At 43.7% G+C, this 24,933-nt stretch overlaps 2 protein-coding genes across 2 annotated transcripts; both read right to left on the bottom strand.

Annotated features, from left to right (window-relative positions):
* Positions 1-5,160: 5,160 nt before the first annotated feature.
* Positions 5,161-24,513, bottom strand: ptpn1 (protein tyrosine phosphatase non-receptor type 1). Its single transcript, XM_034076953.2, has 9 exons — positions 24,280-24,513; positions 22,716-22,806; positions 21,963-22,063; positions 17,900-17,998; positions 17,146-17,283; positions 12,196-12,402; positions 9,785-9,946; positions 9,005-9,162; positions 5,161-7,505 (listed from the first exon to the last, which is right to left on the bottom strand). Exons 1-9 carry the CDS (start codon positions 24,334-24,336, stop codon positions 7,106-7,108), a joined length of 1,413 nt encoding a protein of 470 aa, XP_033932844.1. The 5' UTR covers positions 24,337-24,513; the 3' UTR covers positions 5,161-7,105.
* On the bottom strand, positions 12,500-14,204 carry LOC139433187 (keratin-associated protein 4-3; the record flags this gene model as incomplete). Its single annotated transcript, XM_071202088.1, has 2 exons — positions 12,500-13,037; positions 13,914-14,204. Coding segments are annotated over 2 exons (417 nt in total), but the record flags the coding sequence as incomplete, so codon positions are not given.
* Positions 24,514-24,933: the final 420 nt, after the last annotated feature.

Here is a 24,933-nt window from a genome sequence, read left to right as displayed (position 1 = left end):
CCGAGGAGTCGAGGAGTCGAGGAGTCGAGGAGGGGGATTTGATGAGATGAGAAAGGGCCCCGGTCTGTTCGTTGTACACTACTAGAGGTGGGTCCAACCTTTTGACTTCTTGTTCTTCTTCCGTGTAACGTCAGAGGTCCAACTTGGTGTCGTGTAGCCATGCCCGCCAGGGGCGGTTCTAGGGAGGGGCCAGGGGGGGCCAGTGCCCCCCTAACACTGACCTGTGGCCCCCCTAACAATGATTTTTTTTTTTTTTTATGTATATTTTCTGGTACTCGGTTTGCTGTAATGTGAGATTGTGCAGACGCCCTTATGTAAAGTAGATGTAACTGTTCATTGCCTTTATTTGTATATAAATATGGTGTTAGTGCAAACATTGCACGATAGCTTAAGCTGAAGCTAACAGTAATAACTATAAGATCGATCTGAAATAAATAAGTGTACTGAAACAAATACCAATAACTGTATTGCATTGTTTTCTTATGCGCAATTACCTCATACTGTCTAGTTCTCTTTTTTCGTCCTGCATGTATTGAGCCCCCCTCAGAAAATAACTGGCCCCCAGTGGCCCCCCCAGTCAAATTGGCCTAGAACCGCCACTGATGCCCGCATCTCTGCTCCTAGGTCGAAGAGGCTGCCTTCTGAGGGTGGTCTATATAGAGGACAGGTGGTCTATATAGAGGACAGGTGGTCTATATAGAGGGCAGGTGGGGCAGGTGGTCTATATAGAGGGCAGGTGGTCTATATAGAGGGCAGGTGGTCTATATAGGGGCAGGTGGTCTATATATATAGAGGGCAGGTGGTCTATATAGAGGGCAGGTGGTCTATATAGGGGCAGGTGGTCTATATATATAGAGGGCAGGTGGTCTATATAGAGGGCAGGTGGTCTATATAGAGGGCAGGTGGGGCAGGTGGTCTATATAGAGGGCAGGTGGTCTATATAGAGGGCAGGTGGTCTATATAGAGGGCAGGTGGTCTATATAGAGGGCAGGTGGTCTATATAGAGGGCAGGTGGTCTATATAGAGGGCAGGTGGTCTATATAGGGGCAGGTGGTCTATATATAGAGGGCAGGTGGTCTATATAGAGGGCAGGTGGTCTATATATATAGAGGGCAGGTGGTCTATATAGAGGGCAGGTGGTCTATATAGAGGGCAGGTGGTCTAGATAGAGGGCAGGTGGTCTATATAGAGGGCAGGTGGTCTATATAGAGGGCAGGTGGTCTATATATATAGAGGGCAGGTGGTCTATATAGAGGGCAGGTGGTGATTATGTGTGGGCAGTCTGCTCAGGGTCAGTCGCATGCAGCGCTGTCTGCCAGGCCCCACGTCTTCATCCATGTTTTGAAGCGACCGGCGGCTCAGTGTGGTCCATTGGTCCATTGGCAGCGTGGCAGGTCGTCTCCTGCTATGGCGCCATCTGCTGGGTCCCAGCTGTAGCCATGGATGCGGGAGGGCCCGGCTATCCAACCTTTTGACTGGTACTGTATATCCGGCCCCCACCGGCTCGGCTCGCACAGAACCAGAGAGGAAGTGCACGTGTTCCTCCTTCCTCTCCAGAACGAGGAGAGGCTCGACCGTTGACTCAAAACATTCCGTCTTCCTTGACGACTACTTTCCATCTGCATGAGCATCCTTCATCACATGCTTTCATCACGAGGCAACACTGCATCATGTATTTTGATTCATCATCATCCCAACGTGACTCACCAGAACTCGATTACACCAACATGTATATATTATTATTTCCCAGGTTGTAAACTAGATGCGAGGATCTGTTATCTTATTGGGCCACATCACAGGTTGTTCCTGTCTGAATGCAAACGACTCTAAATGTAAAGATACGAACACTAGAGGGACCCCCGCCATACGAACACTAGAGGGACCCCCGCCATACGAACACTAGAGGGACCCCCGCCATACGAACACTAGAGGGACCCCCGCCACACGAACACTAGAGGGACCCCCGCCACACGAACACTAGGGGGACCCCCCGCCACACGAACACTAGAGGGACCCCCGCCACACGAACACTAGAGGGACCCCCGCCACACGAACACTAGGGGGACCCCCGCCACACGAACACTAGGGGGACCCCCGCCACACGAACACTAGAGGGACCCCCGCCACACGAACACTAGAGGACCCCCGCCACACGAACACTAGAGGGACCCCCGCCACACGAACACTAGAGGGACCCCCGCCACACGAACACTAGAGGGACCCCCGCCACACGAACACTAGAGGGACCCCCGCCACACGAACACTAGAGGACCCCCGCCATACGAACACTAGAGGGACCCCCGCCATACGAACACTAGAGGACCCCCGCCATACGAACACTAGAGGACCCCCGCCACACGGACACTAGAGGACCCCCGCCACACGAACACTAGAGGGACCCCCGCCACACGAACACTAGAGGGACCCCCGCCACACGAACACTAGAGGGACCCCCGCCATACGAACACTAGAGGACCCCCGCCACACAGACCCTTCAGCAGGCTGTGTTCCCGTTGCCTCTTTAAAAGCCCCTCTCTTCCTTTCCATCTGCATGAGCATCCTTCATCACATGCTTTCTTCACGAGGCAACACTTATGTGTTTTAATAATGTTTATTCCATGACGTCGATAGTCTTTGCTTCGTGCAGCCCTTCGAGCCGTCCTTGGGATTTGGAGCTGTACTAAAAGTGGAGAACGTTCTGTTTGGAGAGCCTCTCAGAGAACTTCATGTTACCGTTTGGGAACACATGATGAAACTGCTGAGTCAGATGAACCTCTTCCTGTGCGACACACCTTGCTTGTAGTTTCCCCGGCTGAGTGTGTGTGCTGTGTGTGAGCTGTGTGTGTGAGCGTGTTGCTGCTGGTGTTTGACGTCAGAGAGGGCGGGGCCTGCATTACTCACAGCATTCCTGTACTGCACGTACCCTTCAAACAGGAAGTGAGCTGTTGCCAAACCTCTGTTTACTCAACAGCCGACTGTCGAGATGTCGTGTTCCTTCCTCTGAGGAGACTGAAGATCACACACACACACACCACACACACACACACACACACACACACACACACACACACACACACACACACAGTGTTCAGTGTGTGTGTGTGTGTGTGTGGTGTGTGTGGGGGGGGGGGGGGGGGGGAGAGAGGGGTAGGAGAGAGAGAAGAGTGTGTGTGTTTTCAAAACAAAATGTTGAGCAACTGTCATAAATCCCTGTGGTGAGAGGAAAACAGTAAAACAGTGGAGCTGAGAGCGGCTTCGGTAGACGTTAACGTTTTTTTTAATCAAAGTATTATTAAATAATAACTTTCCAAACGTCACAGTGCTTTATGAAGAGCAGGCCCCACACACGCCCCACACACACACACACACACACCGTCTGAACCGCAGCAGAAACACGGAATAATACAGATAGTAAACACGCGTATATATCTTTAAATCATTTGTGAGAGCGGCCAGAGTTCATTTATAAATCCATTTGTTTACGAGGTTCTGGAGTTAATCAATAACAACATGCTTTAAAACACTGACTTTTATTATTGTTGTTTCTCATTTTGGCCACAAGGTATGGAATGTGACCGAGTGCTCACTGCGGGGCTGTGGTGTCCTAGAGATATGACCTACATGACACTACAAGTCACTCCGTGCGCGTGTGTGTGTGTGTGTGTGTGTGTGTGTGGCCAGGTGAACACTCCCTGTTTACTGCATTACACCTCATTAAAGTAATGGATGAGTAGAAACGGGTTGAGGCAGGAAGGAGGAAATAATACATAAACTGACAGTTCACCGTCCTGCAGCGCCTCCTGCTGGAGGTTAGGGTCCTTACGCAGAGTAGAGGTACAAGTACTCAGATCTTGTGGTAGAAGTATTCAGATATTGTAGTAAAAGTACAAGTACTCAGATCTTGTGGTAAAAGTACAAGTATTCAGATCTTGTAGTAAAAGTACAAGTACTCAGGTCTTGTGGTAAAAGTACAAGTATTCAGATCTTGTAGTAAAAGTACAAGTACTCATATCTTGTGGTAAAAGTACAAGTATTCAGATCTTGTAGTAAAAGCAGAAGTACTCAGGTCTTGTACTTGAGTAAAAGTAGAAGTACTCAGATCTTGTACTTGAGTGAAAGTAGAAGTACTCAGGTCTTGTACATGAGTAAAAGTAGAAGTATTCAGATCTTGTACTTGAGTAAAGTAGAAGTACTCAGATCTTGTACTTGAGTAAAGTAGAAGTACTCAGATCTTGTACTTCAGTAAAAGTAGAAGTACTCAGGTCTTGTACTTCAGTAAAAGTACTCAGGTCGTGTACTTGAGTAAAAGTAGAAGTACTCAGGTCTTGTACTTCAGTAAAAGTAGAAGTACTGAGATCTTGTACTTGAGTAAAAGTAGAAGTACTCAGATCTTGTTCTTGAGTAAAAGTAGAAGTACTCAGGTCTTGTACTTCAGTAAAAGTACTCAGGTCGTGTACTTGAGTAAAAGTACAAGTACTCAGGTCTTGTACTTGAATAAAAGTAGAAGTACTCAGGTCTTGTACTTGAGTAGAAGTACCAGAGTGTAGGAATACTCTGTTACAGTAAAAGTCCTGCATTCAAAATGTTCCTCAAGTGAAAGTAGAAAAGTATTCTCATCAGAATATAGTGAAAGACAGTAAAAGTAGTCGTTGTGCAGATTGGTCCATTTCAGAATAATATATATGATGTGTTTTATAATGATTGATCAAGAAAGTGTTCTCAAAGCTGGTGAAGGTGCAGCTAGTCTGAAGTACTTTGTAGACTGCAGGGTAGCTGGTGAAGGTGCAGCTAGTCTGAAGTACTTTGTAGACTGCAGGGTAGCTGGTGGATTTACTCCAGGTGGAACTAAAGTCTGATTCAACACTTGATTATATTTCACATCATTCATCCACATCTGAGAAGTAACTAAAGGTATTAAATACATGTAGTGGAGGAAAAGTACACCATGTACCTCTGAACTGTAGTGGAGTAGAAGTACACAATGTACCTCTGAACTGTAGTGGAGTAGAAGTACACAGTAGCATAACATGGAAATACTCAAAGTACAAGTACCTCTAAATTGTAGTACAAAGGTCCTCTGAGCGTCAAACAGGTTTTTCTCGTGGCACAAACAGGTCTTTGTTCTCTCAGCGTTGCGGAAACAGAACACGAACACAGCACTCTGTTTGTTTGTATTTATTTAAAAAGAAGAACAACAGATGTAAATAAAAAAATACATGTTTCTGCTCCGCGGTACGAGGGCAGAGAACCGGACGCAGCCGTCTCCGACTCTCTGCAAACAGAAACCTGATTTAACAAAATATATATTTATATTTAATGGAATACATTCTGAAGCTCAGGTAATCTCTGCACGCACGCACGCACCTGGCGACCCACAATGCAGCAGGCTTTAAACACACATTGTACAAAAGGCCGTCCGCAGCTCCTCGTGCTGGTGTTGGGTTTTTGGTTTGATCAGAAGGTTGTCAGCGAGCGACGCGTCGGCATATTGCTGCGAGTTCCTGCATCGACTGGCTCTGACACCACAGGAGAGAGTGGGTCGAGAATAAGGCAACATGTAGAGTGATGTGAAGCTAACATATCACCATGACGAAGGAACCGGCTTCTCTGATGAAGCATCACCTGTGAGGGTAAAGCCTCAGAGCACCATCATTGGAATATGAAGATGTAGGAACGGCCCACGGTGACGTGTTTGAAGGATATCTCAAGGAAGTGGATCTCCAGGTCGAGACGCTGGAAACTGACTTTGGCAATGTTACGACACATCAACGATCAAAGCGAGCGCGGCTCCGGCCTTCAGGTTCAACGCTATCAACTAAAGATCTCAAGATGTCGAGCACGGGAATCTGAGAAAGTGAGCTCGTCTTGTTTTTTAAAAGTACGGAAGCCCTGAAGGACAAATGAGAGAAACTGTGGTGATCTGTTTTCGAAATCTGATCCGGTTCCTCCCCCTGCGTCTGCCTGGAGAGGGGGTTCAACAGCCTTAGCGACCGCGACCCCCCCCCCCCCGGTTGCAGTGTAGGTATTCCTACAAAGCACTATTTTTTGGCTAGAAATGGATTTTAAATTGGGCGAAACGGCTGCTTTCAGTTGATGTAGAACACGGGGAGGAAACCACCTGGACCAGGAAGAAGTAGACACTTAAAAACACGTAGCAAAATGCTTTTAAGAGTACTTCATCAACTCCTCCGCATGCGTAGCAGCCACAACGCGGACTGCTCTGGCGTTTAAATTATTTGTGCACAATTGGTCACTTTCTCTAATAACCACATAGGAGTGGTTTATTGTGTTTAAGGGTTTGTTGTGGCGCTGCCTTTGGTTATTGTTAGTTTCACCTTGTTCTTTAAACGGGACCTTTCATACGGACGTTTATCCGTGAAACACTTCAAAGCAATGAGCCTAGTTTCAGACACAGACACACACACACACACACACACACACGATGAAATGGAAGAACTACAAGTTTCAGTCATTGGGTGAAAGGAGGAGATCAGGGGGAGCATGGAGCTGAATCTCAACAGTTTTGATCCTGAGCTTCGAAAAATACAATAATTCAAAGAAAAAATAATTATTAAAATGTTTTTTTTTTTGGTTGAATATTATTTGGATTTCGTTCGTAGCAATAAAACGTTTTTTTATATTTCTCTTTTATCTATATTCTGATATTGGAGTCATGATAGTTTTGTGGTTTATGGTTCCCTGAAGGCAACGTGACTCGCTATAAGACCTGTCACTCATGGCGTAAGTCCCGCCCCCAACATCAGGGCTAAAATCTGAAAGCAAAAAATACGACGTGAAAGTAAAAAAACCGAGAAAAGAAAGTTCTGAATCTGGAAAATAAAATAATGACTGAAATATGAAGACATAAATAAACGAGAAAAAGATTATTAAAATGCTTGATAACACTTTTCAAAATACTTGTTCTTAGTTTGAAATGTCATTGTATTTTTAAATCAACGATCAAAAACGTTGAAATAAATTATATTTTCAAAGTTTTTCCAGATTTCAGAATCAAAGACGTTCAAATAATTTGTTTTTTCCAGATTTCACGATGAAAAACGTTGAAATAAATTGTATTCTTCCCCCAAATGTAGGTTTGATCTCCTCAGTGGAAGCAGGCTCTGTAGCAGACGTACGCTCCGACTGCCAGAAATGAGACCAGGCACACGTTGGTGAGGAGGGGCCAAGACCCAGGACTTTGGGGGTCTTTAAGGGGGTCCAACTCCTCCAGGGGCCCCTCAAAACTCTCCCGCTTCTTCTCCTCCTCCAGCTTCTCCTCTTCCAGCTTCTCCTCCTCCAGCTTCTCCTCCTCCAGCTTCTCCTCCTCCAGCTTCTCCTCCTCCAGCTTCTCCTTCTCCATCTTCTCCTCGTCCAGATGCTGTTGCTGTCGAGGGGGTTTTGGAGGAGCAGGAGACGGAGGATCCTCCATCAGGACGTCAGCAGGGGGAAGAGGAGGGAGAGGAGCAGCCAGGTTCCTCTTCCTCAGCTCCGGCTCCTGAGAGGACCTGAGGAAGAGGAGGAGGAAGAGGGGGAGGAGGTCAGGTTTTATTAAACGGACACACGGAGGTATAAAGACAGTTCATTCCTACAAGAGTCAATCAGAGAAACTTGAAGCCAACGTGGAGCGACTGTTGGTTCAGAAAGTGTTCCACGTTCGGTCATCACGCCGGGAGGTGAAATACATCGAGATTCAACTTTTACACCTAATGATTTAAATAGTAGTGGAGGGGGGGGGGGGATTGGGCGGTGCCCGAAAAACTAAAAACTAAAAAAGTGTTCACAACATGTTTATTTATTGACTTTTCATTCCTGTATAATCATTTTGCGCAAAGTACAGGCAGGGCCCATAATGATAGCCCTATAGTTTAAATCTACTACCCACACACGAACATATGGAAATGGGTTACTATTTAAAAAAATAAATGTATTTATAAATGTATTTAGGAACCTATCCATGTGATTTTTAGTGGGGGTCGACCTCAAATCCTCTATGGGGGTCCAGGGGCATGCCCCCGTAAGATTTTATTTTTTATTTTGGAGTTAAATAAAATAAAGAGACTAGATCTATGGAAACACCTATATTAAACAGAACTGTATACATTTCAATAATCATAAAATCATGGCCATAACCAATAACATACCATTTCCAATATGAAAAAAACACTGAAACTTGTTTATTAATTTTATTCATTTATAGTTGTGAGTGTGTCTGTGCTCCTGAATCAGCCTCTCCTGTCTCCCTCCTCTCCCTCCTGCTCCTCTTTGAGGCAGCAGCAAAGACTAGTTTTCTCTCAACAAGTTTTAAAAGTGTATCTTGCCTTTTTTCACCTTAATATGTGTTTACATAACTGGTGACCACACCGTTTGAGACCCACTGAGAACTTAGACTAAGTTAACCATCTAAACACTCAGAGAGTCCTTTCCCTCATCTGAGCTGAGCTTATCCCGAGCTTGAATGACACACAGAGACCAATCAAGGGCTTTGATTTGTGATCTGTATGACAGTGGCCATGTCGGCAGGCCACATCATGTGGACAGCCAGTCACCCTGTGTGAGGCAGGCCACTGAACAGGCCAGAAGGAGGCGAGATCAGTGCAAGGGAGCGAGGGATCATTGTCCACAAGTTAATCGATCGCAGATGGCGTCGTGGTCACGGACGAATAAAAAAAAATTATTAAAAAAAACATTATACAAAATAAAAAAACCTAAATGGGTCGCGAAATATACTTGGGCGGCCGTTAATATACCTGGGCGGCCCGCCCAAGTATAGTCTATGTGTGGGAAACCCTGACCCCTTGTGTGTATCGACACGCCCAGACTGTAGTGATTTCCACCTCCTTGAATACTTCGCCTCATTCTGGTGACGTGTTGCGCGAGACCAGAGATAGCTCCGAGCGTGTGAGTGAAACTGTGAGCGTTACTTCACAGTTTTAAGACAACATTTTTTTTCTTGATTTGCAAAATTACCTGGTTGAATAAAGGATATATATATATGAACGTTTACCCCAGGCTGCGTGTCTGCGCCTTCTGGAGGAGCTCTTGGTGTTCGGGGAAGAAGCTCGACTCCACCCGGTCGACGGGAGGGTCTCTGGGGGGGGGCGGAGGAGGGGGGGTGAACTCTGGAGGCTCTTCTTCCTCCTTAGAAAGCTCCTTCCACGACTCCTGCAGAAATACACAAACGGTAATCAAACAACATGTCTTATGGTGCTAAACCTGCTTAGACCTGAATGGAAGAGAGTGAAATGTGACTAAGATGTAATGCACGAAACTACATGACACAAATAACATGTATGTATTACTGCTCTCGCCACTAAACACACGTGCTGCTCAACTTGTTCATTTCATGGGAACATCAGAGAGACTGTTAGACGTGGACGAAGTCAAATGAGTCGTACTGCAGGTTAAACATCAGTTTGAAAACTCCCTGTTAAAGCCCGTTTCTGTTTTGGGAAAAGGTCAAATAATACTATCAACCTCTGTAGTCCATAGGATATAAAAAAACTACAATTCCCATCCTCTGTTAAAGCACAAGCCCTGCATTCAAACCGTACTAAAGTTAGAAGCTCAAACGTTTCAGCATCAAATCAAAACAACTCGTTATCCAAACTGAATATACTAAAGCTCGGGTAGGTAGTGACTGAGGCCGTTTCTCAATCTCGAGGACGCTTGCTTGGCAGACGTAGCATCCTTGAAATATTGGCTTGGAAGCCAGTGTCCTCGAGATTGAGAAATGGCCTCAATCTGTGACCTATCCTGTAATGGGGGGGGGGGGGGGGGGGGTTACCTGCAGACTGGTGTCCCCCCCGATGTATTTGGCACCCTCGATGACGGCGAGGTAGGAGAACCGGAGCTGATCAGCCGTCTGGATCAAACCCATCCGGTACCGCCTCATCTCCAGCAGAACCTCCCGGATCCTCACAGAGGACGGGTCCTTACGGGCCGACATCTGGGGGGAAGAGGGGAGATTACAGCCACGTTTAAACTTTACTATGAAACAAACAGTCGGGTAAATTACATCAGTTACGCTGTGACTGGGGATGCAACTTGGATGAAAGGAATATAAAAAGGTTAGAAAAGTGTCAAAATAACTATGATTTCACAGGAAGGCGAATGAGAGAATCTGGTGAGGGATATTTCCAAATATCTGGAACTGACTACTTTTAAATCCAGGCTGAAGACTTTTATTTTTGCTTTTAATTGTACTATTCACATCTGCGCTGTAACTTTTATTCATGTTTCATTATCTTTGCTCTTAATGTCTCATCTTTGCAAATCACTTTGAGTTGCCTTGTGTTGAAAAGTACTGTATAAATAAACTTGCCTTTAAAATATAAAACAAACAATCGGGTCAATTAAATCACATTTAAGCTTTTAAATATAAGAGCTCTCAAACTGTTTACACTTAGCTACTTTTAATAATAATCAGGGTTTAAGTGTTATTCTATATTTTGCACTTAACCTGTTTTCCAGGTCTCAGGCTCGAAAATGACATTCCCAGAACAAAAGACCATATCTTCTAAAAGGGGAAAATTAATAATCTTTTTTCTCAAAGCAAGGATAAACCTGTGAGTTGGATGTAGAAAAGTCAAAATCAATATATATGTTTTTATGTTAAAGTGAATTCAGATTGAACATAGTAAAACAATTTGACCAATCAGATGAGGGCCACGTCATGCCCCTGCCAACCTGTGATTGGTCAGGGCCATGGCAAGGGAAGCCGGAGGCGGCTGGCTTCCCTTGACTCACAATCCAATCAAATCACATCAACTTCAGTTCGTACTGTAACTGTCATCACCGCCGTTAGAAAGTAGCAAGCAACTGAAGCAAGTTGGAGTATTTCATCCAAAAATTATTGTACTAAACTTCGGCTACAGCAGCAACAACAAATTAAATCTGATGACAGGCCGATGCCCAAACTGGAGCTGTGTACAGCGAGGAAAAAAGGAGCAAATCGGACGTAAAACTTTAAAGGTCTCCTGATTTAGTTTGTGAATAAATGCTTATTTTATATTCATTACCGAATCTTCACTGCGCATTAAGCGGCTGGTTATGCATTTGGGGGGTTGGCTGCATAAACTAATACGAAAATGCTTAAATGAATAAGACGAGAGTTTCGGCTGGAGAGTGCGTGCGGACCTGTCGGTTAGATAACAGGCGTGTGTAAGCCCTGCATCTGTATGATACACATGTGTGTAAAATGATACCGGGCGCCGTAATCACTCATCTGGTTACATCGACGACCCTTTGATCCCAAACAGCAAAAGGTAAGACATATTTGCCGTTTTGGCCCCGTAAAGTGAAGTTGTGTGTTGTCTGGTTTCGTCTTCGCTGCCACGAGTTTTGGTCGCTCAGCGACGATACCTCTAGAATCTGTGGAATCTCAGCTTGAATCTGATATCTTGTTTGTGCAGATCCGATAACTAATAAAGTATTTCTACCGTGAGTTCTGTGCTAAGTGCGTTAGCATCAGGGCTAATTCAGAAGCTTGTTATAAGCCTTGTGTTTCGTTTAGCTAAAAATGGTTAATATTGTCTGAAAGCTGAGTTTCTTCCCGTTAAGTGGGTATGACACATTCATAGTTTGTTACATGTTAAGAAGCCAAAAACAAAGAAACATTAAGAATGTAAGGTAATGTAATGCAAGGTAATGCTCTCACCAGCAGGAGGCAGCTGTCCACCAGGCAGAATGTAAGGTAAGGTAAGGGAAGGTAAAGTAAGGTAAGGTAAAGTAAGGTAAGGTAAAGTAAGGTAAGGTAAGGTAAAGTAAGGTAAGGTAAAGTAAGGTAAGGTAAGGTAACGTAAGGTAAGGTAAGGTAAGGTAATGTAACGTAAGGTAAGGTAATGTAAGGTAATGTAAGGTAGCATAAGGTAATGTAATGTAAGGTAATGTAACGTAACGTAATGTAACGTAAGGTAATGTAGCTGAAGGTAATGTAACGTAACGTAAGGTAAGGTAATGTAAGGTAATGTGAGGTAGCATAAGGTAAGGTAATGTAACGTAACGTAATGTAACGTAAGGTAATGTAGCTGAAGGTAATGTAACGTAACGTAAGGTAAGGTAATGTAAGGTAATGTGAGGTAAGGTAACGTAACGTAAGGTAACGTAAGGTAATGTGACGTAAGGTAAGGTAACGTAACGTAAGGTAATGTGACGTAAGGTAATGTAATGTAACGTAAGGTAATGTAGTGCTCTCACCAGCAGGAGGCAGCTGTCCACCAGGCAGAAGGTCCCAGAGCGTCCGATGCCGGCGCTGCAGTGAACGACCACCGGACCCTCAGAGGTCAAACAGCCCGACTCTCGCACCTTAAACAGGAAGTTCAGGAAGGAGGCGGGGGACTCAGGGACCCCGAAGTCTGGCCAGGTGGTGTAGTGGAAGTGGAGGATCTCTCGAGTCTCTGCAGTCTGTGGGGGGGGGGGGGGGGGGGGGAGGAAGATTACAACTCGGAAGAAGAGAGAAGGACTCCAGGATGAAAGGTTTGAGAGGTGAGTAGTGGTCAAAAACTCTCCATCACAACTGTGAGTAAAACTGATAATTAATTGTTAGTGGAGAATCTCACTCGCCTCTGATATTGATATCTGTCCATGTTGATGTTACACATGGAGCTGCTGTGTTGCAAGTCACATTTCAGAGTTCATCTGACCATTCAATCTGAACAATTCTGACTTTTTTTCGAAAATCTGAAAATTCTGACTTTTTTCGAAAATCTGAAAATTCTGACTTTTTTCGAAAATCTGAAAATTATGACTTTTTTTCGAAAATCTGAAAATTCAGTATATTAACATGCTGGATGTGAATACACTTGATGTGAATATACTTGATGTCAAATCTGAAAATTCGGATTTGTCTCTGAAAACCAAAAAATTCAGACTTTTTTCCGAACATCTGAAAATTCTGACTTTTTCTTAAAATATTAATATGCCGGATGTGAATATGCTGGTCGATATGCTGGACGTCGACATGATGGACGTCGACATGATGGACGTCGACATGATGGACGTCGACATGATGGACGTAGACATGATGGACGTAGACATGATGGACGTCAATATGCTGTTAGGTGTTCTGATGGTTTATCTGGTCATGTGATGTTAGGAAATAATGTTATTTGGATACGCCACTAGAGGGCGACTGAAGATCACATGGACACACCTATGTGCAGACGAAGAGGCCGAACCTGGCCCCTCCCTGCCCCCGTCGACGCCAACCAATGGGAGAAGACTTCAGATGATAAATATGTGACCCAAGCAGGAAGTCGGTCTCTTTCTCATCCTGATCCCATGCAGTGGGAGCACAGCTGTTTGCCATTTTGCAATTTCATTGTATCATTGTTTTATTAAACGCTGTTAACTTGTAAATAGGCTTCCTGGACTCTTTTCAGCTAATCCTGGGCTCAGAGCAACAACACCTACAGAAGTATTGGAGTACAAATACTTTGTTTCTGTACTGAAGTACATTTTTCTGGTATCAGTACTTCACTCCACTACTTATGTTTCTGACGTCTTTTTACATGTTGAACACAAATACCTGTACTTTCTACTTCTTACATGTTGAACTCAAATACCTGTACTTTCTACTTCTTACATGTTGAACACTAATACCTGTACTTTCTACTTCTTACATGTTGACTTTTTTTCCGGAAATCTTAACATTCTGACTTTTTCGGAAATCTAAAAATTCTGACTTTTTTTTCGAAAATCTGAACATTCTGACTTTTTTTCAGAAATCTGAAAATTCTGACTTTTTTTCGAAAATCTGAAAATTCAGTATATTAACATGCTGGATGTGAATACACTTGATGTGAATATACTTGATGTCAAATCTGAAAATTCGGATTTGTCTCTGAAAACCCAAAAATTCAAACTTTTTTCCGAACATCTGAAAATTCTGACGTTTTCTTAAAATATTAATATGCCGGATGTGAATATGCTGGTCGATATGCTGGACGTCGACATGATGGACGTAGACATGATGGACGTCGACATGATGGACGTAGACATGTTGGACGTAGACATGATGGACGTCGACATGATGGACGTCGACATGACGGACGTAGACATGACGGACGTAGACATGACGGACGTCGACATGACGGACGTCGACATGACGGACGTCGACATGACGGACGTAGACATGACGGACGTAGACATGATGGACGTCGACATGATGGACGTCGACATGATGGACGTAGACATGATGGACGTAGACATGATGGACGTCAATATGCTGTTAGGTGTTCTGATGGTTTATCTGGTCATGTGATGTTAGGAAATAATGTTATTTGGATACGCCACTAGAGGGCGACTGAAGATCACATGGACACACCTATGTGCAGACGAAGAGGCCGAACCTGGCCCATCCCTGCCCCCGTCGACGCCAACCAATGGGAGAAGACTTCAGATGATAAATATGTGACCCAAGCAGGAAGTCGGTCTCTTTCTCATCCTGATCCCATGCAGTGGGAGCACAGCTGTTCGCCATTTTGCAATTTCATTGTATCATTGTTTTATTAAACGCTGTTAACTTGTAAATAGGCTTCCTGGACTCTTTTCAGCTAATCCTGGGCTCAGAGCAACAACACCTACAGAAGTATTGGAGTACAAATACTTTGTTTCTGTACTTAAGTACATTTTTCTGGTATCAGTACTTCACTCCACTACTTATGTTTCTGACGTCTTTTTACATGTTGAACACAAATACCTGTACTTTCTACTTCTTACATGTTGAACTCAAATACCTGTACTTTCTACTTCTTACATGTTGAACACTAATACCTGTACTTTCTACTTCTTACATGTTGACTTTTTTTTTCCGGAAATCTTAACATTCTGACTTTTTCGGAAATCTAAAAGTTCTGACTTTTTCGGAAATCTGAAAATTCTGACTTTTTTTTCGGAAATCTGGAAATTCTGACTTTTTTTTGGAAATCTAAAAGTTCTGACTTTTTTCGAAAATCTAAAAGTTCTGAGTTTTTCGGAAATCTGAAAATTCTGACTTTTTTTTCGAAAATCTGAACATTCAGTATATTAACATGCTGGATGTGAATACACTTGATGTGAATATACTTGATGTCAAATATGAAAATTCGGATTTGTCTCTGAAAACCAAAAAATTCAAACTTTTTTCCGAACATCTGAAAATTCTGACTTTTTCTTAAAATATTAATATGCCGGATGTGAATATGCTGGTCGATATGCTGGACGTCGACATGATGGACGTAGACATGATGGACGTAGACATGATGGACGTCGACATGATGGACGTAGACATGATGGACGTAGACATGTTGGACGTAGACATGATGGACGTCGACATGATGGACGTAGACATGATGGACGTCGACATGACGGACGTCGACATGACGGACGTCGACATGACGGACGTAGACATGATGGACGTCGACATGATGGACGTCAATATGCCGTTAGGTGTTCTGATGGTTTATCTGGTCATGTGATGTTAGGAAATAATGTTATTTGGATACGCCACTAGAGGGCGACTGAAGATCACATGGACACACCTATGTGCAGACGAAGAGGCCGAACCTGGCCCCTCCCTGCCCCCGTCGATGCCAACCAATGGGAGAAGACTTCAGATGATAAATATGTGACCCAAGCAGGAAGTCGGTCTCTTTCTCATCCTGATCCCATGCAGTGGGAGCACAGCTGTTCGCCATTTTGCAATTTCATTGTATCATTGTTTTATTAAACGCTGTTAACTTGTAAATAGGCTTCCTGGACTCTTTTCAGCTAATCCTGGGCTCAGAGCAACAACACCTACAGAAGTATTGGAGTACAAATACTTTGTTTCTGTACTTAAGTACATTTTTCTGGTATCAGTACTTCACTCCACTACTTATGTTTCTGACGTCTTTTTACTTTGACTTCTTACATGTTGAACTCAAATACCTGTACTTTCTACTTCTTACATGTTGAACTCAAATACCTGTACTTTCTGCTTCTTTCATGTTGAACACAAATACCTGTACTTTCTACTTCTTACATTTTGAACTCAAATACCTGTACTTTCTACTTCTTACATGTTGAACCCAAATACCTGTACTTTCTACTTCTTACATGTTGAACTCAAATACCTGTACTTTCTACTTCTTACATGTTGAACTCAAATACCTGTACTTTCTACTTCCTACATGTTGAACTCAAATACCTGTACTTTCTACTTCTTACATGTTGAACACTAATACCTGTACTTTCTACTTCTTACATTTTGAACTCAAATACCTGTACTTTCTACTTCTTACATGTTGAACTCAAATACCTGTACTTTCTACTTCTTACATGTTGAACTCAAATACCTGTACTTTCTACTTCTTACATGTTGAACCCAAATACCTGTACTTTCTACTTCTTACATGTTGAACACAAATACCTGTACTTTCTACTTCTTACATGTTGAACACAAATACCTGTACTTTCTACTTCTTACATGTTGAACCCAAATACCTGTACTTTCTACTTCTTACATGTTGAACACAAATACCTGTACTTTCTACTTCTTACATGTTGAACACAAATACCTGTACTTTCTACTTCTCACATGTTGAACTCAAATACCTGTACTTTCTACTTCTTACATGTTGAACTCAAATACCTGTACTTTCTACTTCTCACATGTTGAACTCAAATACCTGTACTTTCTACTTCTCTCATGTTCCAAACAGCTGGTTCCTTTAGTCTGAATGTGTGTCTGGTGCGTGGTCATTATTCTTTAGAGTCACTGCGTGCCTATTGATTTGAACACGATCCGTGTATCCATCACTTCCTGGTCTTCTCTAAAGAAGAGGGACCAATGGAAACGTTGTCATGTTGCCGTTGGTCACCATGGAAACATTCATTAGCTAACAATGACATTATTGTTTTATTAATATAAAGGGAGGTCAGGTACTCTTTAAAGCAGCTGCTAGCTATGGGTACTTTTTACTGAAGTACACTTCAAAGCCTCTTTACTTTTACTTGAGTAAAGAAGTTTAGTCAGTACTTCTACTTTCACCAGAGTACTTTTAAACACAAGTATCTGTACTTCTACTTGAGTAAAGGATGTGTGTACTTCAACACCTCTGCGTATCGTACTTTATTGATCCCAAATTGGGGAATCCTGAGATATCAGACAGAAAGCCTCCGACTCACCGAGAGGTTCTCCAGCTCCAGCTGCCTCACGGTGTAATAAGACTTCACGTCCTCGGAGACGAAGGTGAGTTTGAAGTTGGTGTCTTCGAACACGGCATCTCCCTCCTCTCTCTGAGGCCAGTACTGAGCACATTTAATCTGAAACACACGGGAGGAGACGTGGTGAGTTCACTGACCCTGAAACACAGTGGGGAGAACACGTTTTTGGCAGAAGGGGTGTGAACTTCTTCCCTCCCCTTTTCAGATGTGTAGTTCATCATTTGTTTATATATCCAATAAGCCAATAATTGTAGTTTATCAATTTGATGCTGCTTAACTTTGTACAGTGTCATAACTCTCATGTTTCATTTCATTATTTGTATTATTGATTTACACGTTAATAAATCCAATCTGCTCTGTGAGGAGGTTTAAAGGAGCTTTAGTGACCACCTTTGAATGCAGGACGTGCACCTTTAACAGTGGCTGGGATTTGTAGTTTTCTATATCCTATGGACTACAGAGGTTGCAGCTAGATGACAATATTAATCGACCTATTCCCAAAACAAAAACGGGCTTTAACAGGGACTTCTAAAACTGATGGACAGTCTGAGTTCCACTTGTTTCTCTCGTTCTTCGTTATCTGTTCTCACACTTAGTACGACTCCTTTGACCCTAACCCTAGTCTGACCAGCTTCACAATTCTCTTGTTTCGTTTCATTATTATTTTTTGTATTATTGTTTTTACACGTTCGAAACCAATCAAAGAGAAACTCACGGATCCTTTCTCCACGACTCTGTTGAGCATCACCACGCCTCGACTCCTCTGCTCCCACACCATCTCCCAGAAGCTCCCACAGGTGTTGGGGAGAGGGCCCTGAAGCGCAGCCGGGGGAACGGAGAGAGAGTCACGTAGCAGGTAGACAAAGGCAGCAGAAACAAAGCGCAGCTAACGTCTTAAATATAGAGAAAAATCAAATACAAATAAAGACATTTTGTGAACATATTTAGGTTTTGAGATATTATAATGATTAGGATTATTGCACAGTAGAATAACAATGTGGTGGTTTATTCTCAGTAAAACTTGATAAAGACAGGTGTTGGGGAGAGGTCCCTGAAACACAGGCAGGGAATGAGAGGAAGTGACATAGCAGGTAGAAAGCAGCAATAATAAAGAGTAGATAACGATAGAAATAAGATTTAATTCTCAGAAAAACTCAATAAAAAATGGTTTAAAACTCGATGAAAAATAAGTTTTATTCTCGATTAAAAAAGTGGTTAATTCTCAGTAAAACTTGATAAAGATGTCGGGAAGAGGTCCCTGAAACACAGCCAGTGGAAACAGCTAAAGTCACATAGCAGGTAGAAAACAGTAATATTAAAGAGTAGCTAACGATTAAAAAATATATATTCTCAGAAAAATTATATAAATAAGCGTTCCACTCTCGATTAAACGAGCGTTCCATTCTCGATTAAACGAGCGTTCCATTCTCGATTAAACGAGCGTTTCCTTCTCGATTAAACGAGCGTTTCGCTCTCGATTAAACGAGCGTTCCATTCTCGATTAAACGAGCGTTCCTTCTCGATTAAACGAGCGTTTCCTTCTCGATTAAACGAGCGTTTCGCTCTCGATTAAACGAGCGTTTCCTTCTCGATTAAACGAGCGTTTCGCTCTCGATTAAACGAGCGTTTCGCTCTCGATTAAACGAGCGTTTCGCTCTCGATTAAACGAGCGTTTCGCTCTCGATTAAACGAGCGTTTCGCTCTCGATTAAACGAGCGTTTCGCTCTCGATTAAACGAGCGTTTCGCTCTCGATTAAACGAGCGTTTCGTCCTCGATTATACGAGCGTTTCGTCCTCGATTAAACGATCGTTTCGCCCTCGATTAAACGAGCGTTTCGCTCTCGATTAAACGATCGTTTCGCCCTCGATTAAACGAGCGTTTCGCCCTCGATTAAACGAGCGTTTCGCTCTCGATTAAACGAGCGTTTCGCTCTCGATTAAACGAGCGTTTCGTTCTCGATTAAACGAGCGTTTCGTTCTCGATTAAACGAGCGTTTCATTCTCGATTAAACGAGCGTTTCGTTCTCGATTAAACGAGCGTTTCGTCCTCGATTAAACGAGAGTTTCGTTCTCGATTAAACGAGCGTTTCATTCTCGATTAAACGAGCGTTTCATTCTCGATTAAACGAGAGTTTCGTTCTCGATTAAACGAGCGTTTCATTCTCGATTAAACAAGTGTTTCATTCTCGATTAAACGAGCGTTTCGTTCTCGATTAAACGAGCGTTTCGTCCTCGATTAAACGAGAGTTTCATTCTCGATTAAACGAGCGTTTCATTCACGTCCACTGAACACTCTCCAGACAAAATGAAACTCAGAACGGCAGATTTCTGTTCTCGCTGCAACCTCTGTAGTCCATGGAGTGCAAAAGACTACAATTCCCAGGGTGCCTCAGTCTTTGAGAGACTGAGGGCTTCTTGTGTGGAGACGCACTCAATATATATAGAAAGAAAGCTGATCTAAGCTGGTGTATCCCTTTGTAAAGGAACCTTTTCTCTGCTGAAGGTGAGGGAATTATTTTTGTTTTTATTTGGACCAAGCAGTCGTCACAACGCCGAGCAAAACTGATCGAATTAAAGACAACGTGTCAAACATGTGTTTAAAAGTGGCTCCAGGAAACACAGCGACACTCCCAGACATATACCTATTCATGTAATCTGTAATCTGCATATGAGCAACAACCTGAGCTGAATATTAAGGACTAAAGGAGGTAGAAATCTCTGCAGACAGGAGTACGGTAAGACGCATGTCCTCCCGTTTGTATATTTACAATAGTGCTAATGCTCCATTCACAACTCGCATGCTGTTATTCTATGGAGCCAAACGACTCTGTCTCGTCTCACCGCACAGAGGAAGCGTGCATCCACACTTCCTCTGTGCGGTGATTCGAGACGGAGAAAATAGTTCCTGCATGAAACTGATGTGATTTATTTCAAACGTGGAAAACAATAATAATTAAATGAAACCTGTGCACAGATTTTAAAGGTCTCCTATTATCCTCCTCTTCATCAGTATATCTCAGATATATCCAGAGCCTGCCGCTGATTGGCTGAAACATGTTGACGTAGAAGAGACATGAAGAAGAGGGGACACGTGTTGATGTAGAAGAGACATGAAGAAGAGGGGACACATGTTGATGTAGAAGAGACATGAAGAAGAGGGGACACATGTTGATGTAGAAGAGACGTGAAGAAGAGGGGACACATGTTGATGTAGAAGAGACATGAAGAAGAGGGGACACATGTTGATGTAGAAGAGACATGGAGAAGAGGGGACACTTGTTGATGTAGAAGAGACATGAAGAAGAGGGGACACTTGTTGATGTAGAAGAGACATGAAGAAGAGGGGACACGTGTTGATGTAGAAGAGACATGAAGAAGAGGGGACACATGTTGATGTAGAAGAGACATGAAGAAGAGGGGACACATGTTGATGTAGAAGAGACATGAGGAAGAGGGGACACATGTTGATGTAGAAGAGACATGAAGAAGAGGGGACACATGTTGATGTTGAAGAGACATGGAGAAGAGGGGACACATGTTGATGTAGAAGAGACATGAAGAAGAGGGGACACATGTTGGTGTAGAAGAGACATGAAGAAGAGGGGACACATGTTGATGTAGAAGAGACATGAAGAAGAGGGGACACATGTTGATGTAGAAGAGACGTGAAGAAGAGGGGACACATGTTGATGTAGAAGAGACGTGAAGAAGAGGGGACACATGTTGATGTAGAAGAGACATGGAGAAGAGGGGACACATGTTGATGTAGAAGAGACGTGAAGAAGAGGGGACACATGTTGATGTAGAAGAGACATGAAGAAGAGGGGACACATGTTGATGTAGAAGAGACATGGAGAAGAGGGGACACATGTTGATGTAGAAGAGACATGAAGAAGAGGGGACACATGTTGATGTAGAAGAGACGTGAAGAAGAGGGGACACATGTTGATGTAGAAGAGACATGAAGAAGAGGGGACACATGTTGATGTAGAAGAGACATGAAGAAGAGGGGACACTTGTTGATGTAGAAGAGACATGAAGAAGAGGGGACACATGTTGATGTAGAAGAGACATGAAGAAGAGGGGACACATGTTGATGTAGAAGAGACATGGAGAAGAGGGGACACATGTTGATGTAGAAGAGACATGAAGAAGAGGGGACACATGTTGATGTAGAAGAGACATGAAGAAGAGGGGACACTTGTTGATGTAGAAGAGACATGAAGAAGAGGGGACACATGTTGATGTAGAAGAGACGTGAAGAAGAGGGGACACATGTTGATGTAGAAGAGACATGGAGAAGAGGGGACACATGTTGATGTAGAAGAGACATGAAGAAGAGGGGACACTTGTTGATGTAGAAGAGACATGAAGAAGAGGGGACACATGTTGATGTAGAAGAGACGTGAAGAGGGGACACATGTTGATGTAGAAGAGACATGAAGAAGAGGGGACACATGTTGATGTAGAAGAGACATGGAGAAGAGGGGACACATGTTGATGTAGAAGAGACATGAAGAAGAGGGGACACATGTTGATGTAGAAGAGACATGGAGAAGAGGGGACACATGTTGATGTAGAAGAGACATGGAGAAGAGGGGACACATGTTGATGTAGAAGACACATGAAGAAGAGGGGACACGTGTTGATGTAGAAGAGACATGGAGAAGAGGGGACACATGTTGATGTAGAAGAGACATGAAGAAGAGGGGACACATGTTGATGTAGAAGAGACATGAAGAAGAGGGGACACGTGTTGACACTAAATCCTTGTTTACCTGAGTGAGGATGTAGTTCCTCTGCGCCTCCTCCACTGGGATCAGGCTGGCATTGATGTAGTTGTTGGTACCAAACTGTAGACATATTCTACTGTGGTCAACTGAGGAAGAGGAGGAGGAGGAAGAGTAGGAGGAGGAAGAGGAAGAGACATTAAAATAGACAACATTAAAGAGTCTTCTCATAAACAGGAGTTTGCTTTTTAGACATGGAGACGAGCTGCATCGTGTCAGTGCAAGTCAACGGTCTGCAGCCTGATGAGCTTCACACTCCACGACACACACAGAAGATATTTGCATATTGAGGAGAGGAAGCCAGAGGTCAGCTGCTGGAGGCTCACACACTCAGCTGCTGGAGGCTCACACACTCAGCTGCTGGAGGCTCACACACTCAGCTGCTGGAGGCTCACACACACTCAGCTGCTGGAGGCTCACACACTCAGCTGCTGGAGGCTCACACACTCAGCTGCTGGAGGCTCACACACTCAGCTGCTGGACGCTCACACACTCAGCTGCTGGAGGCTCACACACTCAGCTGCTGGAGGCTCACACACTCAGCTGCTGGACGCTCACACACTCAGCTGCTGGAGGCTCACACACTCAGCTGCTGGAGGCTCACACACTCAGCTGCTGGACGCTCACACACTTAGCTGCTGGAGGCTCACACACTCAGCTGCTGGACGCTCACACACTTAGCTGCTGGAGGCTCACACACTCAGCTGCTGGAGGCTCACACACTGAGAGGCTGGAACTCACACGGGCTGACGTCTCGGTAACGGTTCCTGTTCTTGTTTTCAGGCAGTTTGGCAACTTTACACGGCAGCTCACACGACTGCTGTCGGATCTCCTGAGACACGATGAAGAACACATTAACATGAGCGTGTGTGTGTGTGTGTGTGTGTGTGTGTGTGTGTGTGTGTGTGTGTGTGTGTGTGTGTGTGTGTGTGTGTCAACTGCTTTGAATAAACTGTGAACATAGTGTCGCTGAGTCACGCTGAGCTGGCATTACGGGATATTTTTAGTAAGAGATTTTGTAAAATCGGTTCATCCGAGGCCGTGTTTGAATACACATTTATACACAATAATGCATTTTATAATATTTAATAACAGAGTAACAAAGATCATTTAAACTAAGATTTTAAATACTGCACTTTCACTCAGGTAAAAAGTTGCATTATCACACATTTCACATGTTAAATGTATTTTTTAATATTGACATATAATCCAGTGATATAATATATACGTTACTGTAATAAGAAAACTGCACGATGAGTACTGAGTGTTAAGTATATTTTAGGGCGTGTATTAATTTCACTTAAAGCATTAATACTAATAAAAGCAGATTGTTACAAGGAGCCGAAGCAACAGTGCAATAAATACTTAAAAACATATACATCCATCCTAGTATTATTATATTTAATAAAACGACAATAGTAATAATTTTAAGTAACATTTTGAATGCTGGACTTTAATAATACAAATACTTACTGAAAGGAGTAATGATATATTTATTTACATACAATCATTCCATTGTTACTACTGCTTACACTAAAGCTTAAACTCTTCCAACACTAACTATATTCCATGTTTAAAAAATATATCACTACATCAGATACAATGAATTAAATACTTTTATTATAATAAAAAATGTAATGCAGACTTTTTGAGCATAAATACACCCAGCAGCCTCAGCCTGTTTCCCCCTCTTCTCCCCGCATAAGTAGTCTCTCTACCGGGCTGTTTCCCCCTCTTCTCCCCGCATAAGTAGTCTCTCTACCGGGCTGTTTCCCCCTCTTCTCCCCGCATAAGTAGTCTCTCTACCGGGCTGTTTCCCCCTCTTCTCCCCGCATAAGTAGTCTCTCTACCGGGCTGTTTCCCCCTCTTCTCCCCGCATAAGTAGTCTCTCTACCGGGCTGTTTCCCCCTCTTCTCCCCGGATAAGTAGTCTCTCTACCGGGCTGTTTCCCCCTCTTCTCCCCGGAGAAAGTGCCTCTTCTCCCCGCAGAAGGAGCCTCTCTACCGGCCTGTTTCCCCCTCTTCTCCCCGGATAAGTAGTCTCTCTACCGGGCTGTTTCCCCCTCTTCTCCCCGGAGAAAGTGCCTCTTCTCCCCGCAGAAGGAGCCTCTCTACCGGCCTGTTTCCCCCTCTTCTCCCCGGATAAGTAGTCTCTCTACCGGGCTGTTTCCCCCCCTTCTCCCCGGATAAGTAGCCTCTCTACCGGGCTGTTTCCCCATCTTCTCCCCGGATAAGTAGTCTCTCTACCGGGCTGTTTCCCCCTCTTCGCCCCGCAGAAAGTGCCTCTTCTCCGCGCAGAGACTCACCTGATAAACGGCGCTCCAGCTACCGGTCTCATCGATCTCCCGGCACTCTGCCTCCATGTCAGTCCGTCTCCACAGCCTCTCCCCCCGGACTCAGGAGAACCGTAGCTCCCCGGTTCTTTTTTACGGTTCTTTTTAAACAGTTTTCTCAGATTCTTACCGTGTAACTCTCTCTCGTGTAACCGGAAACAGCCGCTGCTACTCCTCTAAAACCTCCAGGAAGGAAGTGCGCCAACGGTGAAGCAGATTTCCGTTTAGTGGCCAAATGGGGGAACTACAACTTCTTCTTCTCTGACGTTTATTGGCTGTTGGGGACCAATGAAAAGAGCATATTACCGCCCCCTGCTGGACTGGAAGGCGGAACATGTGATTTATTTATTTTTTATTTTATTTATTTTATTTATTTTATTTATTTTATTTATTTTATTTATTTTATTTATTTTATTTATTTTATTCAATATCATACATTCTACATACAACAAAGTCCAGGGGCCCTCAAATCCGGTGGAGCATGTGTCGCGTCTGGTAAGTGACGTCACGCTGCGTCACTCGCGTCTCCGTCCGGGCGGCGGGAACGCGCACGCACAGTCACGTAATGTTCTGTTTACGTCTGTAGTGCAGTGACCCTGCTGCTGCTGCAAAACGAGCCATTGTGCC

The sequence above is a fragment of the Pseudochaenichthys georgianus genome, unplaced genomic scaffold (genome assembly GCF_902827115.2).
Source record: "Pseudochaenichthys georgianus unplaced genomic scaffold, fPseGeo1.2 scaffold_1148_arrow_ctg1, whole genome shotgun sequence".
Taxonomy (NCBI): domain Eukaryota; kingdom Metazoa; phylum Chordata; class Actinopteri; order Perciformes; family Channichthyidae; genus Pseudochaenichthys; species Pseudochaenichthys georgianus.
The sequence above is the reverse complement of the archived record's forward strand: the minus strand, read 5'-3'. Positions and strand labels throughout refer to the sequence as shown.